General features: G+C 38.6%; 1 protein-coding gene across 4 annotated transcripts in view; it reads right to left on the reverse strand.

The window, feature by feature from the left end:
• The window catches only part of LARGE1 (LARGE xylosyl- and glucuronyltransferase 1), a 306,219-nt gene that overhangs the window by 38,501 nt on the left and 249,188 nt on the right, over positions 1-18,530 (reverse strand). For all 4 annotated transcript variants that reach the window (XM_083859500.1, XM_083859501.1, XM_083859498.1 and 1 more), the window contains 2 exons: positions 7,237-7,349; positions 5,609-5,734 (listed from right to left, as the gene is read on the reverse strand). In XM_083859500.1, coding sequence (XP_083715626.1) covers positions 5,609-5,734; positions 7,237-7,349 — 239 coding nt within the window. The remainder of the gene's footprint in view (positions 1-5,608; positions 5,735-7,236; positions 7,350-18,530) is intronic.

Here is an 18,530-nt window from a genome sequence, read left to right on the forward strand (position 1 = left end):
AAGCATTTTCTCTCTCAAAAAGAAGTTTTTAGCCTAATGGTTCCTTAACCATAATCTCTTCCATTTTTTTACCCAAAGACACATCTTGATAATTGCTCACTCTGCTTCAGACCTCCTAGAATCAGAGAGCACAGGATATCCTGTATAATTATATATGTGCTTTTAAGGCTGAAGGGCAAGAAATAAGAATAAATTAAGCTTAAATTTAAGCTTAAAGAAGTTTAATTTTGCAAGGCACTGAACAGATATCCTTTATTAAGTGCATGAGCACTTCGCAATTCAGGTAAACAAGTGGTATTTTTTAAACAGAAAGCTTTCCTGCTAAAAAACTAGACTCCTTTCTTAGGCAACCAGACACTTCTCACTGAAATCAGTAGGAGTTAAACATTTGGCAAATCTGCACAGTAAAGCCACCTATATATGTCACTTTAATGCCATCTCAATTGGCTTTTTTAGAAGTTTAAATATGCTCAAAATCACACTGCAGATATGCTCCGCATGTGTAACTTATGCCATGATTAGAGATGTCTGGAAACTTTATATCTAAACTGTGTTTTATCAGAAATAAATGTTTTAATAAAATAACCAATTTCTTCAAAAAGGTTTGTATACTTCATAAAAATGTAATCACAGAGGTTTTAATGTGATGATACTAAACCACATAAGTGGAAGAGACTCAGGTTGGAGTAGTTAGCAATCCTAAGGTCCAGGCAATGCTTTTTGGATGTGGGACTCTAATACCTGTCCTGCCTAGTTTGGTGCCAGTGGTCTCAGGGATTACTTTACTCCCCCCTGCTTACTGCCACTGCTGTACAGCACTAAGCTGACAGACTGTCCCTGCATTGTATTTTTCAAATGTCTTTATTTGTCCTCTGAAGGATTCTTCAACTTCTTTTCCTTCAAATTCTGTGCCAGTGTTTAATGAGAGGCCTCCTGCCTGCAAAAACACTCCTATAAATACATGGTGCTTCCTGTTCGGCAAGACAAGCACCTGACTGACTCCAATGCTCACTCAAATGAGGGGTATTGTTTAACCCTCTCGAAGCCTCAGTCCTCTCATTGCAGCTCTTCCTTCATTGGCATTAAAATGTGCAAGGCTGCAGAATGCCAGAAGTGCTGCATTAGAATGGAAGTGCTCAGACAACATGGGATAGCTCAGGGACTGGAACACAAAAAGGTGAAACGGGTCATGTCTGAGGCAGAGCTGAAATGATGGATTACAGATATGGAAAAGAAGCTGTTTAAACTTCTGTGAGCAAGTCATCCCAGTGTGGAGGACATACCCAGGGAGGACACAGTGAATCGCAGAATGCAAGTTCTCAATGAGGAATTTATGAGGTTCATTATTTATCTATCTGCTGATTTAGTATCATCTGTATTCAAAAACAGTTTGAAAGCCATCAATAGGTTGTAAAGCATTTTTCCATGTTGGAGTGTGAGTATATTCTAATAATTTGATACATTCCCATTGAAGACTCCAGCATCTGATTTTTGTGATTGTGAATTACCAGATTGTCTGTATGTAAATAGCATCTGTATCCTTGACAACCAGACTTTATAACTAACTCATTCAATGAGGTCATGATTCATTGCCAGAGGTATCAAAATTCATTACCTTCTTTCAGAGTACTTTTCCTGCCATTAGGTTTGCGCCAAATCATAGTAACTGAGATTTCCTTACAGACAGGAACAAACGACCACGAAGCAAGCAAAAGCAGGTACTAACCCAGCAAAAGCAATGCATAAATGAACCTCAGATTCAGACTGATGCCCCACCAATAAAAAAAAAAAAAAAAAATCAATAAAATGGACAGACATGCAACTTAACTTAAAGGAGAAAAAGGTGATTAGAATCCTCTCCAGCCAATATGAAATATTCATATTGTTCCCTAAGCCTTGCGTAAATGTGAACAAAGCAGCAAAGAAGTGTCTGCACACACACACACACACACACACACATCCCTGAACAGCCACCAGCCACAGGGGTCCAAGTTTACTTGACACAATGCTGTGCATAAGAGATGAAAAATCTTCAACTCCAATGCACTTTGAGGCCAGATGGAATTAAATCAGCACCTTTTAAGTCTGACAGGAGGAATGCACTCTGACTCAGCTGAGGAATACTTGACTGGGTCAGCTTCACCTTTAAATTTGTATCTCTCCCTTCACTTCCTTCTTTCCTATGTTATCCTTCTTTATTCCCCAGTGCAAACTTCAAAATCGATCCTTCTTTCCCTCTTACCCTAGAGGTTTGTTTTACCTTGTTTCTCATTCCAGTCTTACCATGAAATACAGAATGTACCAAATCTGTTGTGTTGTACCATTTATATCAAATACCATGGAACTGACTAACTTGGGTGATTTTAAGAGTGAAATTTTTAACTTGAGTAATGACATTTGTTAATTTTTTCTGATACTTATATATGTAACCAGATGGTTTATTTACAGAACTAGAATTTTCATAATTTTCAAATTTACAACTTTAACTGCCTATGACTTTTTTTTTTTTTAATTGTATGAAGAATTTTAAACAGTGCAGCCTGAGGGCCAATTCTTTAACTGCTCAATATGGGAAAAGATATTAAAACTATGGGGGTTTACATGCATTAGATAAGGTTCTGGCCTCTCGTTCAAGGCAAAGAATTTCACCCTTGATTTAGTATGTAAGGGGTAATTTTAGTAGTGTGAGTAAGTCCAGTTTAGCTGAAGAAACTGCTTATGTGTCTGAACCTGCTGTTGAGTTGAAATATCTCAGACCAAAAAATTAGTGGAGAGTATTACACATCTTAGACTTTATTGCCTATGCTGTAATGGAATTGACAGTGTGACACAATACACAGCAATGAACAACCAAGCCTGAATTACAGTTGTAAAGATAAATTTGTTAATTGACATGAAAGAAGGGGTTTTATTTGTTTTTAAAATACTTCTGTCAAATGCTTACTTGTAGGTGTTATATATGAGTTAGATGTCCCACACCTGAAGCGGATTAGTTAATACAGTCATGGAACTCAGAAGGTCAGATGTCCGCTCTGAGGTGAGCTCTACCAGCCTCCCAACCCACTCATAAAGATGACACTGTCTGTGTAAATCCAGATGTACAGCAACATTGAAAGCACTTTACAGTTATCCTGCCTGCCCATCAGCTGCCTTGCCAAGAGGATATCTTCTCCAGTAGGTCTGTATTATTTCTGCCACTCCTATAATGGATACTGCAGAGCATCCATGGTGACTCACACCGTATTTAGGCAATGGAACCAAACCCTTGATCCTTGTTATCAGCTTCAGTATATTTTCCTCATGTAAATGGCTGTTTCTTCACTTTCTGCTGAGTCCAATTTGACTGTCTCAGTTACATAAATTAATCTCAGCCTCTAATTCACAGCAAAATACTGTGATATGTCACAGGTGGGAGGTATATTTTTCTGATTTTCATCTTTTAGGAAACGTTTTCCCTGTTACACATCTTTCTTTTTGTTTCAGGCCCTGCAGTTGCTGTCATACATAATTCTCCACATGAATGCAGTTCTAAAATCTCTACCAACACTTTGTTACAAGGCATAAAACCACAATGCTTTGAAAGTGCCTGTGTTGATCCTGCTATACAAACAGATGTTATAAACCATTTAGTGATTAGTGTACTGACAGAATAGTGATTTAACTTTAAAAGCTGTCCTCAATGGATCACACCTGAATAGTCAGTTGTGAATATTTAATATATGAAATTCAATCAATGATGGCCAGTTTTGACAGGTCAGTTAACCCATGCTTCAGTCTCTTAGAAACACAGCTTTTGCAATCAATGTGTTGAGAGTGATTGATTTTCTATATTCATCCAGTATCTGGTGTTCATACTGAACACTCCTGCTGTTACTGTACAAATTGCTACAAAGGAAAACTTTGTTAGATTTAGAATATATGTTGTACAAAGAGGGTGGCCAAACTCAGAAACATAGGGCCAGGGAGCATGCAAAATCTCAGTGTTTGGAGATTCGACATTCATCTGTACAAGGTGCTAAGCAACTGGGTCTATGTTGGTCTTGGATTAAGTGGGGTTTGGATAGTCTCCAGAGGGCCCTTGCAACCTTTTCCGTAGTATTGTGCCTTTTTTTTATTTTTTATTTTAAACCTCATTTACTTTCTCAAAACATAAATCCAAATATACAAACCTTGACTGAATTTTAAAATCAGTCACCAAAAACTATCTAATATTTACTATGTTCTGATGCCACTAGTCCACTTTGATAGAATCTACTGCTGCACAATCTTACTTGACACCTGCACAAAGCTCAATCAGGCTTCAATTCCGAACTCTCTGCATGCTACATTCGAGTCTTTGAGTCTGGTGTTTCAAAATGGCCACAGCACAATTTGTGGTGGTGTGTTGATGAGTCCTAATTGTTATTCTATATTTGTTTGGCATGTTTTATTATATGTATTGTTATTTGGTTTGTTCTTTGTATCCCCCTCTGGTTCTTCCTTTGGTTCATCCCTAAACTGTTTACCCTAAAGTTGTTAACTGCCAATCATTTATTATATAACCACCTGGTTCTGCCAGTCACTCTGAGGACTCACCCCACGCCTAGAAAGTTCCAGGAGAGGCTTCAGGCGATTGGTCAGGATCAGGGGTTCCCCGCTCCCCATGTTCCCTGTTTGGTTGCTGTGTTGATTGCCACTCTCTGAGCCACTCCCTGATCCTTCCCTATTGGTCCCTTGCTCTGCCCTCCCTTCTGTTCCTCCCGTCCTTAAAAGCTGCTGCACACAGGCGCTTGAAGTCTCTCTCGAGGCACAGCCCTGGGTGCTAATAAACCCCAGTTGCTTCACCTCAGAGTCCCATCTCTTTTATTCCTGCACTGTTTCTTTGGTTCTGCTCTGCCAGCTACAAGGCCCCAAGTGCTGCAGTGGTGCCAGGGCTGGCCAGAGCTAGCAGCACAAAGGCAATCACTGCAACAATTGAGATTCATTTACCTGCATCTACTAAAATTCATCCTGCTTTTATATTTTACCTGTTAATAAATGTGGATTAAACTGACACCGTAGCTTTATTTCATTAAATTAGTAGGTTTTTACTCAGCCTTTTTTTTTCTGGACAAAATCTGGAAAAATGAGTGGCAACATGAGTGGGTCAAGTGTATGCACAGGCTAAATATGAAGTGAGCAAGATCTTTACATTTCTAATGCATTTCTAGCTAGGATCTGCCCAATTGTCTCTATGAATTTCTCTATTTAATGATGTTCAGTAAAGAGTTTCAAACTTGTCCAGTACAAAAAAGAAAGTTTTTGTATTCTTTGTCTAGGAAGAGCTATGACCTGGGACAACAGTAAGAATTCAGTAGTAGGCTGCACCAGCACAAGTGGCAGGTACAGAATGTAAGAAGGCAAAGCACTTCTTTAATACCTTGCCAAATCCCAAAGCAGCATCTGTATTTGAATTTTCTAGTAGTAGTCAAAATGCATAAAGCCAAAGTCCTTTCCCTGTCTGGATATCTTTATAAACGATATGTGTTAGTTCCTCCCCCCTACTTAAGGCAGTTCATCTTTCTCTGACAGCAGTCCTTCACTCTCTGTCCCAAAGGACACCACCCATCCAACCTCCCGTGCAACATACCTTCAGGTCAGACACGTCTCTGTAACACTGCTCAGAACGGGTGTGATCAGAAAGCTGTACATTCCAGAAACATGGGAGCTGGTAGACAAGGAAGGGATTTTGTTTGATGACTGCATTGAAGATATCCTAGCAGGAAAAAACCAAAGAAACATTTGGGTATGTTGTTTCTTCTGCATGAGGTGATCTCAACTCCTCCCCCAGCTGACTGTCCTTCTCCCCCTCACAAGGCAGAAATTCCAATGGCGATGAAAGGTAAGGTCTGTAAACCTTTCTTCATAATTCTGTTTCCTTGGAGGGTGCTATTAATCTAAAGGGTGATATATTGATCCGGACAAGAGGAACAAGCTCTCCTGACACACAGAGCTAAGGGACTCCAGCAAAGTTTTCCTTCATTTTGTACTGCTGGCATGAGGTGTGGTTCCTGTTCTAGTCACCAGGGAGAGTAACAGGCAGTAAACAGACACAGTGCCTGCTGGTACTAAGTACACTACCACTTTTTAGTAAAGGGAAGGAAAACTAATCTGGCATCTACACTGCTTCAAGGTGAATTACTAGATGTGACTTTATCTAGCACTTTATTTTTGTAACAAATACTCCAGGTACTTTATGGAGAAGGCATGTAGGACAGACCTGCCGAGCAGCCCACACCATGAGGGACAGAAAGTGTTTCGCCCTTAAGCAGCTGTTTCGTTAGAGAAGTAAGTTACAAGGACAATCTGAGGGCAAGGTAGACACAAGCAGCCTTTCTCTGCTCTGCAAAATTCTGCCTCATTGCAGGTATTAGACAGCAACTCAGGACCTGAAAACACAGTGAAGTTCCAAGAATCATTTTAATAAACCTTAGGAGGTTTTCAATCACCCTGCAAAGATGTTGTACAAAGTGCACATCTCCATGTGCACAGTAAGGAGTGTGCTTCCTCTGTGGTGACTGGTCAGGAGCCAGATGTAGCTCAGAAGGGGAACAAATAAGTAAATATGATGGCTGTATTGAATTAACATGTTTAAACTGTTGAGCAAGAATTATTGGTTCAGATCTAGTATTACATTAACAGCGTTTCTGGGTTTAAACTGAGAGCTGTCAAGAAGAACAAATTGAAAAACTGTATTTCTATGTTTAGGCACACTATTTCTTCTCTTGGCCTCAGTTTCCTATCTGTGGCAGGGAGACAGCAGCACTTTTCTCTTTATAGGGCTGTTGTGGCAAGGAGTACATTAAAAGATATCTGGGACTCATCTGCCAGAAACAGTAAAAAAATGTCAGGAGACTGTTAAAACAGAAGTCTGATTAGACAATAACCAGTGGGAAAAGACACAATTTATTTGGACTTCTGGTGTCTGGAGAGTTCTGTGTTAAAGATGGGAGGACAGAAAATGAAAGCTTGAAAACCCTTTTGTCTCTCTTATGAATCATCTGAGCAGAGGTGGTAAAAATGTCAGTGTAGTAAGAAGAATCTTGTGACTAAATCTCCATTCTCTTCCGCATTTTCCCCAGAATGATTTAACAGATTGTGACTACAGGCACAACTGCTTTCCCTTGCCTTTTCCCACATGTCATCCCCTTTCCCTTTCTTTCCTTCCTTAACCCATGGCTCAGTGGCTGTCCCACAGTCCTGCAATGTCGTACTCACCTGGTCAGCCAGTGAAGTGGACAGCATGCTCATTAGTTCCCGTTCAGCTGTGAGTCTCCACATCTGCTCCCACTTCATCTTCCGCAACTTATCAAGAAGCAGCAGGATCACCCCTGAAGGGACACACGGGGCAGAGACAAAGATAGCCCATGATGTTGTGCCAGCCAAGGCCCACCCTGCCCATGTGCTGATTCAGCAGCTAAAACAGGACATGAAGTTATCTGACACATCTGATCGCAATACTTGAAACTTCTCTGAGGAACAGATTATCAATGATGGTTACAATCTAGACCTTGAGGAGGCCTGCCATTAAGGCATCAAGTATTCACAGAACAGGATCCTCAAATCAGAAACTGCAGGTGAGAAAAAAAGGTACCTCAGCCTGCACTGTCATTTCTCAGCTGTTTTTCGTCTGGCCAAAATTCCTAGTGTACAAGGGAAAACAGCAGAAGCAATGAAGATGGATTGAATCAGCTAAACCTTCCCTACAGTTTCTTAAAAGAATCTGCTTGAAAAATGAATTCCGAAAGGCTTAGATAGGACTGCTGTCATGGGGAATGAATGCAGACTGAAGGACCACAAAGAAGGAGCACCGATAAACAGCAGCCTTGCCGGCTGACAAAAACCACCTAGTAATAGCAATGATGGGTTCTGTGTTGTTTCACATCTTCATTAGTGGAAGGAGGACATAAACAGAACAGTAATGATATCTGCAAATGACATTTAACAAGAGGTCAAAAATATCATGGCAACTGTAGAGAACCATAGCAGCTACACAGAAAAATACGAAATGACAAAAAGCAGGCACTAGGAAAAGCTGCCTCAGGGAGTCCAAGTTGATAAAACTAAAAGTAATGAGAAAAAGAAAAGAAATGTAGTTTGAATGCTTAAGAAAAATTCTTCTAAAACTGCTGCGGTGAAGTAAACTAAAAATAGCAGATAAAATACTTTATTTCATGAATCTTTCCAAATCAGACTACACCACGATTAGAAAATTTACCTGGGAAAGTGCTGCACTGGTTGGGAAAGGACATAGGTGATTCCAGTACCTTCCTATATTTAGTTTCTATGACATGGCAAGTTTCTTTCTAGTAAAACCTGGCACTGACATGAATAAAAAGAAAACCTCTCTTGGCAGTGAATTTTGTGGCCTATTTTAGTTGTGTTTTCCATTTCAGTCCATCTGGTTCCCAAGGATGCTGGAACCTGTACTGGAGAGATCCCCTTTCATCTTCAGTCAACCTTTCTGCTTCCAGCTGTTGGATTGGAAAGGGATTTACTGTCACAACACACTACAGTTAATTTATGTCAGTGTGTTTGTCTTCTCTTCGGCATAAGGAAAGCTTATATGAAGCATGTAGTATGTGTGCATGAGCTTCTAAGAGAGCCATGATGCATTATCTGAAATTCTACATCAGTGTGAAGCAGGCTCCTTGTGCTGCAGCAATAAACTGTGTAGAAGATCTCCTCTGTGGCAAAGTATTTTTTCCAGCTGGCAATAACCATCAGCTTTGCATTAAAATGCAGCTCAGAAGGTTCTTTATTAAGAAAAATAAAGAATAATGGTAAGATTTAGTTAACTGTAATAGAATAGTTGTTATAATTTATAGACAATAAACCAATTTTTCTTAATTTCTCTAGGCTGAAGAGAAAAAAAGGAAATGTTTTTGTATGTGCAGTATTCTCTGATTTTTTTTTGACTTCTACTCTTACGCTAGCAGCAGATTATGGCATTGCAGCTAACAAGAATATGGTGTCCTGAGGGGCTATCATGGTAGCAGCTGAGAGTAAAAGAGGCAGATGGAGTGGAAAACCTGGAATATATGTGAGAAAGGATGTACTAAATTACAATGCAATCATGGCTATTGAAAATATGCACAATGTTTTAATGTTTCACTGTCAAAACTCATTTCAATGTGATTTCTATCTTAATTCATTTACAGGCTTGGGTTTAACACCTTTCTACAGTTTCTATTTAGGCTTCTAATTTACTGCTGCCATAAAAATAACTGCTGGAGAATATTTATAGCAAGTTTAAATATTTACTCATTAGCATTACAGAGAATAAGGTATTTCTACTAAGAGGAGACTTTAGTACTATTCACTTAGTGTTATTAAGTCTACAATCAAAGCAAAAGCATGTGTTCTGGGAACTTTTAAAACTGTTTGCACAGAGGAAAAATTACTCTTTTTCAGAACAGTGAACTTCAGGTTCTCTTCTATATTGCTGTGTTGCCAAAAACAAACATAACAAATGAACTTACTTCAATCTGCACAATTAGTTTGCAGGCAAAGTGCCTGAAATAAGGAAAGGAAAATATTTGTCTCAGGATCCACTTCCCTGAGAGACAAATTGACTGAAATCTAGACTAAATTCAAGACGACATACAGATGGGACATAAGGGGAAAAGGGACTCACTCTCATCTGCCGTGCAGGGGGAAGAAGAGACTGGAGGAAAAACAAGAAATCAAAGGAATATTTTATTAACATCTGGCCCCAGGCAGTGGGACTTCTGATCTTTCAAGAAGTGCAGCATCTTCCTGCCCTAACTTACCTGAGAAAAGCAGAAGGAAAGCTTAGCAGCAAAGAAACAAAAAAGAGAAAAGGGGCAATCCAAATATTTCATGCGCATTATAATCAGCCACAGAACGCCCTATTTCTCTTGTCCTGAAGAAATAGTTCAGGCATATCCAGAGATGTAAATATCTCAAAGATCTTGGAGATAAAGAAGGCTTTATTACTAAATTTGTGGAAAACATCCCAGTCTAGTTATAACTTTAATGGCATTTCTCTCCCGCTGCTTGATGAGATTTTGCTTGAACTACCCAAATTCGACAGATTCTGAATTGCTCAAACAGGCAAACAAACAAGAAAGCAAACAAACATATAAAGCGGTTTCTTAAAATGTCATTTAAGGACACATGAAAAACCCAGCTCCAAAAACAAAACAAAAAAACTCCCCCCAAACACAAAAAAAAGTAATTTGGTGAATAAATTGAATAAAACAGGGCAATAAAGCTGAATTAACACATTTAGATTAAAATCTTTCAGTTGGAAAACACTGCAAAAATTTTTTGGTACATTTTAAAACCCAACTTGCTCTAAAATAATTTTCATCTCAAAATTGATACAAATTAAAAATCTCATTGAAAATTATCACAAAATCTGAAAGGGAAGATAAATTTTCTATTTTGGGTCTAACCAAACTTTGAGAGTCACCTGAAATTTTTGTCCCTTTCCCATTTTTTATTCAATCTAAAACAACTTTTTTGTTCTTCCAATGTTTACACTAAGCAACAGTTTCTAGAAATGCTTTAAGGCATGTCAGCAAATTCATTCTTCTTTTTTGTTTGTTTTTGTTAATCTGCTTCAGAACAAAATACTTTATTTCATTTTTCTGAACAGTAAATTGAAAGTCTGCAGAAAGACCAGCTATTTCCCTTGGAATGCTACCAAGTATCTCCACCTCTAGCTTCAGGAACAAAGACTATGGCTCTTCTTCAAATTCTGAGAGGAACATATAGTAGAGCTGGAAGTAATAAACAACATTTTAAGACAGAACAGAATCACTTAGAGAAGTTAGAGTGAAACTAGACAAGCTTTCAAACTCAATCAATTTATTACAATAGGCCTTTTAAGGTGCCTGAAAAAAACACTCCGTGCTGTGGGGTAGAAAATGTAGCTCCTAAGAAATCATTTTCTGTCTGATCTTGCCTGTTCCTTTTGGGCAGAACATGATGCTTTTGTGACCCTTTGAGGCAATGCCATCTTATGTGAGTAGCACGTCAGAGCCTATTCTTGTCATGTTTTTAAAAATTCCTCTTGAAAATAGGCCTAGAACAGTGAACCATCTAGACAAATAACAAGTAGGTATCATCATAATACCCGAAACAGACAGGTAAGACATGCTTCAAAATATATCATAAAGCGATAATGAGTTTTAAAAAAATGACTGGGATTTTGCTATAGCTAAGCAGCACACCAAAACCACACACTAAACCACTAAATCTGAGATGCTGTAAGAAATACTGTTAAACAGGCCTGAAATTATGCAGATTTTGTAATAAATATCTAGCCCAGACATTTAGGGCAATAAACTACCAAATTTTTGCAAAACAGATTTGGGACCAACAATCTGAATTCCGTCTTAGGTGTTATGGAAGAGACTTACAGCTCTGCTGTCCCAGGAGAAGCTCCATGATAGTGCTGTGACTGCTGAGTATTCTAGCAAATACTTATGCAACTTCTTTTAATTCTGATTTATTGTACCTGAAGTCACTGGAAATAGTCCCAGTGTGTAATGTTAGGAATGTGACTATGTCTTTGCTGATCCAATGACCAGTTTTGTTAAGGGCTACATTTGGAATCCACTGAGCCACAGCTCCACACCACTGACTGTGGCCTCTGTTTTCCACCCACAGTATCAAGAACAAACAGAAAAACACAAGTATATGGCTGTTAGGGATTAAAACATTGAATTAAAGCTATAATTCCAAAACAAGCCACTGCACACATTTTAAAATATATATCTTTGTCTGGATAAAATTCACTGCATTTATTTCACTTGGTTTATAGACTATCTGTTGCTCATAATTTGACCAGCCATGTCATTAATGTAATAAAGCCATATTTGTCTATAGCTTTTAACATTGTATGACTGTATAACTCATTCTAGCACATTTCTAGAGCATCTTGATACATTATTTAACTATGAACTTACGCACACCAGCCTTCTTTTCTCAGAAAAGCTTTTCGCAATCTAAAAAACCCAAACAAATAAAAACTTGCAGGGATGCACAGTGTGTTCGTTGAGAATAAATGATGATTCCACATTTGAACTTCTCTCTAAGAAAACTGAACAGGGCTGAGAAGCTGTTTTGAAACAAAGTGTGCATCCCTCCAGGCATGGTGACAGAATGCAATAGCCCTTGCTTTCTGTGCACATGTATTAAAAGTGAAGTTGTCATAGAGTGCATTTTGAAATGTACAGTCACTCTGCACATTTGTTGTGTTGGGAGGCTGGTTCCTCCTGAAGCATTATAAACATTTTGTTTACACTTCCTGATGATCATTTAATGAAAATAGAAGACTTTTACTTTCTTTATTCTCCTCTTCCCAAGTATGCTACTTTTCCTTGGGCAGAATTAAGATGAATGTTTCACTCAAGCACAGTTCTAACTTATTATAGAGCTTCTCACTGTAGCTCAGAATGTCCCAGTTTTGGTTAGATGTTATTCTTCCTGAGCAACTTGGAAGAAGATAAACATGTTTTCTATCTTCTCTTTAATGACTTACACTTCTGGGGGAATTTCTCCAACTTTCCTAAAGCCCCAAAGCCACTATAGAAGAATTTCCATAGTTCCAGAGTTCCAGTTCTAGAAGGTCTGGAGGAGAGGAATCATGAGCCACAAGACTTTAGCAGGTCTATGGAGGAAAACCTCTGCTACCAGAGACCATCCTGCTACGCAATGCTCTCTCCTCTTATCACCCAGAGTCTTGTGAAGAGAACTAACAATTCCACAGGCCTTTCATGGGTCAGCAAAGAAAAATCATCTCTAGACTTAAAGAAACTGGCCTTCTCTCACACAGATTCCAGGCAGTATAAAGTACCAAGTAGTATAAATTCACACAGCCTAAATTTCTGAAAAGATTTGCCTAATGTGGAAAACAACATGGTTGGCAAATAACAAATATATATATATATATTAAAAAAAAAAAAAAAAAAAAAAAAAAAAAAGGAAAGTAGAGGTTATTTCCAGCTTCTGTACTTCCTTAGGCATTAAGGAAGACTTTAAGGATAGTAACCTTTTTCAAAACCCTGTATTCCTGAACCTGTGCAAAGGGTTATTGGAGACAAAAAACATCTGTGAAGAAGCTCCCTACACGGCTTCAAAAAGCTTCTGTTTCCTCAAAGCCTTTGCACCTTCTGAATATATAGCATGGAGAAATTACGTTTTAGAGGCAAAAAGGAAAAATTCCAGAGAATTCTCATTTGGTAAACTATGGAAATGGCTTCTAAGATGGGAAAAAAACCTGTAAGAGGCACATCATTAAAATCTCTTAAATTCAAAAGACTGGGAAAGTTTTGCTGAGCAGTTTTAAACCTCAGAGAACACATTCTAACTCCAGACCTGCAAAGGGACAGAGGAGGGAGGCTTCAGCCTTTATACGCTTTAGCACAATGGCAGTGCCCACACGATGCGGAGATCTGTCCTAAAGACATTCACACCACTGCCATGTACAAGGATCACCTAGCACTACCCTGTGTGCATCTCTGTACATGTCTGAAAGACACCATGAAGGTGCCAGAAGATGGCCAGGTACACATCTTATTATAGAGCATTTTGAAAAGTGAGATTAAAAAAAAAAAAAAAAAAAAAAGGCAATATTGGATGGGGGAGGGTTGTGAATATGGTAAATTTCTACAAAGTTTTAAAGAACTTTTCCTCTCTTCAATACTAAAATTACAGTAAGTTCTTACACACAAGATTAGCTGTGGTTTCATTTGCTTGGGTGCTTAGGTGCCTTCAACAGGAAAACAAAGTCCTGATTAAATACTTATTTAGGGGATAAAGTCAGAAAGGATAATTTTTTGCTCTTGCATAAAAGAGGTCACAGGATTTTTCAAAATCAGTTTGGGGTCTACTACAGAATAACTTATAGAAAAAAATTCAGTTTTTATTAAAAAATTTACAATAATGGATAGTCTACCATAAATTTTGATGATTTATTCCAAAGAATAATTACCCTGATGAAGGGTGCTTCCCTTATTCTAATTTGAACATCTCTTTGAACTTTCAGTCATTTGATCTTGCTGAATCTTTGCTAAATTGGCAAGCTCTCTATTAAGAAATGTTATTTTTTCCTCCAAATATGAATATCCTAGGATCAAATTATCCTTTGACCTGCTCCCAGATAAGCTCCTGGAACCATTTTTCCAAACTTCATGGGAAATTTTTCAGAAATATCCCCAAATTTTGCAAATTTTAAGTGGTCATCTCTGACCTATGGAGCTTAGCCCTGGACAAGTAGATAAATCTATATTTTAAAATATATGCAGTCCAAGAAGTGCTCCCCAGCACTCAGAGCACCAAACCCCTGGTTGCCTGTGTACAATTATGGGTGTGCATGCACTGTTCAGGGTCTGGCTCTTTCCTGAGGACACCCTGCTGGCCACATTCATCCTGTACAGCACTTGTTTCTGAGGTCTAGTTTATGTTCCTCCAGTTTTTAGATATATTTATTCTGTATGCATTTCTCTGTGTGGATGACATTATGAGAGAGCCACATTACAATTTTCTAGACTGGAGTGTTTTTTAGCAAGGAACAGAGTCTATGTTGTCTGCACTGGAGAATCAGGGCATGTGGAATATTAATCTTATGAATGCCACATTTAAGGATTAGAAAGAGGAGCCAAATGTAGTCCTATAAATGATACCTTCCAGAAATATCTCCTGAAAAGACCTATGAACAAATTACACTAAATATGATTTTTTTTATTTATTTATTTATTTATTTATTTATTTTTTTTTTTTAACAAAAGACAGTTTGGTTCCTGAGAAAGACAGGGTACCAACTAATTTCTGTGTCCTGTGGATAAGCAGGGAGTCAAAAGTGAAGAATGAACTGGGCAGCTAAGTTACCTGGCAGTGTAGACATCAGGTATGACAGGAGTAAAAAGCCTCCATCCCATTCATACAACAAATGCATCTCCTGTACTCATACTTGAAATTACTCTGGTTGCACATCCAATGATCACACCAAGTATTTTGTCAGTCATATCAAACCTGGAGTTCATCTGATTATCCATCCTGGACTGATTGTCATACATGTCTTAATTCTTTCTGAACATAGAATTCTTCATGTCAGTGCCTCAAAACTAAAAATTGTGAGTGAGTATCACAACTCTACATAAAGCCAGAGGAACTAGATTTTGGGTGAGTCGTCCTGAAGAGGAATCACAGAATAATATGGATTGTACAGGATTACTGTGCATGAGGTCCAGTCAGTGGCTCTCCGTGTGCAGCCATGTTTGGAAAAAGGGATCACATGAAGCTTATTTTTATGGATAAAAGCTGATGAAGTTTGCTGAAATTTGCTGACCATTTGTCCTGTTGAAAGCTAGCACGTCTTCCAAAAGTAATTTATCTTGGACTTTCCACCAATAAACCACCCACCTTTAAGAGAAAAAAAAAAAATCTGTTCCTTAATCCTTGGCTCTTGTAAATCAGCTTAAGTATCTTTAATGAAAGTGTAGGGCATTTATATCAGATCTGGACCTTATCCATGATACTTATCTATGTTTTATTCTTCAACATAAAGCAGCAAAAAGTGAAAGGTAACAGGGACTAGTGCTTTAAATTATGTGATGCTTTTCTGGTTTTGAACCTCTCATCATATTTAATAGGGGTCAAAATGTCAACAATTTTACAAGGTTTCCACTTGGAACTATGAGAAGAGGATAAAAGGCACCCTGCACAGGTGCTAATTATTTTGGCTGGCTTCTAATCTTAACAGTCTTTGCCTTAGACTTTCCATCATGGTGGAGAATAGCTTTCAAAAGCAGTTTCTAATATTAAGTGTAGTCCACAAGGCTAATTGTAACAATAGGCACAGTGAACAAGAACACATCATAGCTTTTCTGGGTCTGGTGTTCACTCAACACCTTAGTAACAAAGGAGGAGATGTGGTTAAGGGCTGAACCACCTGAAAGATATTTCTTTCTATCTGGATGACAAAGAGGTTTGAAGTTTTTTGTTCAGAAAAAGCAGAAATCTTCCCCCTGTCTTTCCCCCCACTTAATGGGAAGTTTATTGACTGAGTGAGATTCAGGAGGAATCTAACATTCTAAGAAATGGATTAGGGGAACGAAAGCAGAAGCTTGCAATAAACAAGCCTGGAAATTAACTACAGCATTAAAAAAAACCCCGGGAAACATAATCCTTCCTGCACGACCACTTATTTTCTAGTAACAGAGAGAAGGATTAGGCTCACAACAGAAATACAGGGATTTGCCTAAGGAACTGTTTATCATCCTCATATATCCAAACTCGGGTACAGTTTGGGTAAGTGAAGCATAAGGAGCCTGCAAAGTTGGACTGCCAAGCTTGGAGGGCTGTGTTCAGCAATAAAACATTCAGATGGTGGTCAGTTACAGGGGGTATTCCACAGGAGTTGGTACTGGGCCTGACACTGTTTAGCATCCAGAATAATGAGCTGGAAATGGGATAGAATCTAGGCAATGTGTCCTAGACAATATAACACATGACACCAAACTGGGGGCTATGGCCTGATTCCCTGGGGGTGGGCTGCTACTCAGGGTCCTCGACTGGACAAGCGGTGGGTAAGAGAAAGCTCCTAAAATTCAAAAGGAAGTCCTGAATGGGACTATTCCTAAATGGAGAGTACATGCTGGAGGACAGGTGGATAGAAAGGAGCTTTCTAGGAGAAGTTCTAAGGGATTTGGTGGACAGCAAGTTGAACATGAGCCAGCAGTGTGACCTTGGGGCAATATTCCACATGTCGGGCTATATTAGGCCTCAGGTCATGGAAAGTGATTACCACTCTTGGCTCAGCACTTAGAAGACCACATATGAAGCACTGTTTTGGATTCCTCAGTCAAATACATATCCTGATACGTTGAAGTAAATCCATCAGAGAGCAACCCAAATGGTCATAGGCCTGGCATGCATGAGGAGAAGCTGGGAGAACTGGCCTTCTTCTGCCTGAGGAAGAGAAGACTGAGGGACCTCCTGTTGTTTTCTAGAACTGCTTCATGGAGCCACACTTTTCTAACAGATGCACAGAGATAGAATGAGAAGTAACAGTCACTTTCTGCAGCAATGGAAAATCTAATAACATATTATGGATTTCTACTTTTATTTTTCACTGAAGAGAAAAATAGTGGCTAAATACAGGAACAGGCTGCTCTGAAATATATCCATGAAGACAATTGAAACTCAGCTGGAAAAGGCACTGAGCAACCTGAGCTGACTTTCAATGGGAAGAGGACCAAAAGACCTTGGAAGATCTTTTTTGACCTAAATTGCCTATAACTCAAAAGCTCTACTTGGGAAAACTTTTCACGGTCTGTGACTTTCTTGACAAACACTGTGTAGAGATGATCTGCATATAGAGGGTATTGCAGTGCTCCTGTCCTCCCCTGAGCTCACTTTGACAAAGATTAGTGCAGAAGGGAAGGCTGAGGAGCTACAGCAGGAACAATTAAAGTCAGGACGTAGCTGAACATAAAGACAAGACAATGAGGAAAGGCAAAAAATGAACTGCTTCTTCTGAGATTTGTGTCCACTCTGTTTTGCAGATTCTTCTCTTTCAAAGTTTCCGTATTTTTTGAAAAAGGAAAGGTTTGTCCTGAACTTAGTTTGCCTTAACACAAAAATTATTAAAGCATAGTGATTGCTGTAGCAAACACCACCTAAGAGAGTGATCTGACTATGACCAAATCCAACTGGTTTTGTTGGCACCCTTTGTGGGAATGACTTTGGCACAGGGGGTAGAAAGACACCTTAGTAACTCTGCTACTTTCTGTGACAAGCACCAAGCTTCCTATTAAGAGTCTAAAAATGGAGTCCAACTGTGATGCCTCTTTTCTTTGCTTTGGGACTGTGGCTAAACCCGCTGTCTCTGTCACTATAAAAAGGAACTGTCTTCATACAATCTCTTTTATGAGCACAATGAGAAACTGGAAAGTGAACTTGGACTTCAGAAGAAAATGTACTGATTTTACTATTACTATGCATTTGTCTGGGGTTCTCCTGTCATATAATAGAAGGTTTTGTTCTCAGATTAGGCACCTGGATGCCTTTACTAAGCTTTTATGTGCAAGTCTTTCATCTAAATTTAACCTGCTAATGATTGTCCCTCTACAATAAAAAGGGCATTTCAGACTGGACAACATAATTACTGATCAAGGAATGTATGTTCACATAAAGAACTGCCTTGATCAAGCTAAAACTAAACCACTTCAAAAGGATTTTTTAATTCATTATATTGGAACACTACATCTAAATGCCTGATTTATGTACATTACATGGAGAACTTTACATTATGGACTCAGGTCAGAACAATAAAATTCCCCAAACTAGGACAATTTAATCAACTAAAACCAAATAAATTTTATTTACTCCAATACAAGTAGAATCTGGTATAGACTCTCTAAATGCCATATTTTTTAATCACAGGTTTCCTACTAGATAAATGTTTTCAGTGTTTCAAAGCAAATCTGATGGTGTTTTGTAAAAACAGTTTTTATACGGGCTGAGAGATTCAATTG

This window comes from Zosterops lateralis, assembly GCF_965231275.1.
Source record: "Zosterops lateralis genome assembly, chromosome: 4".
NCBI lineage: Eukaryota > Metazoa > Chordata > Aves > Passeriformes > Zosteropidae > Zosterops > Zosterops lateralis.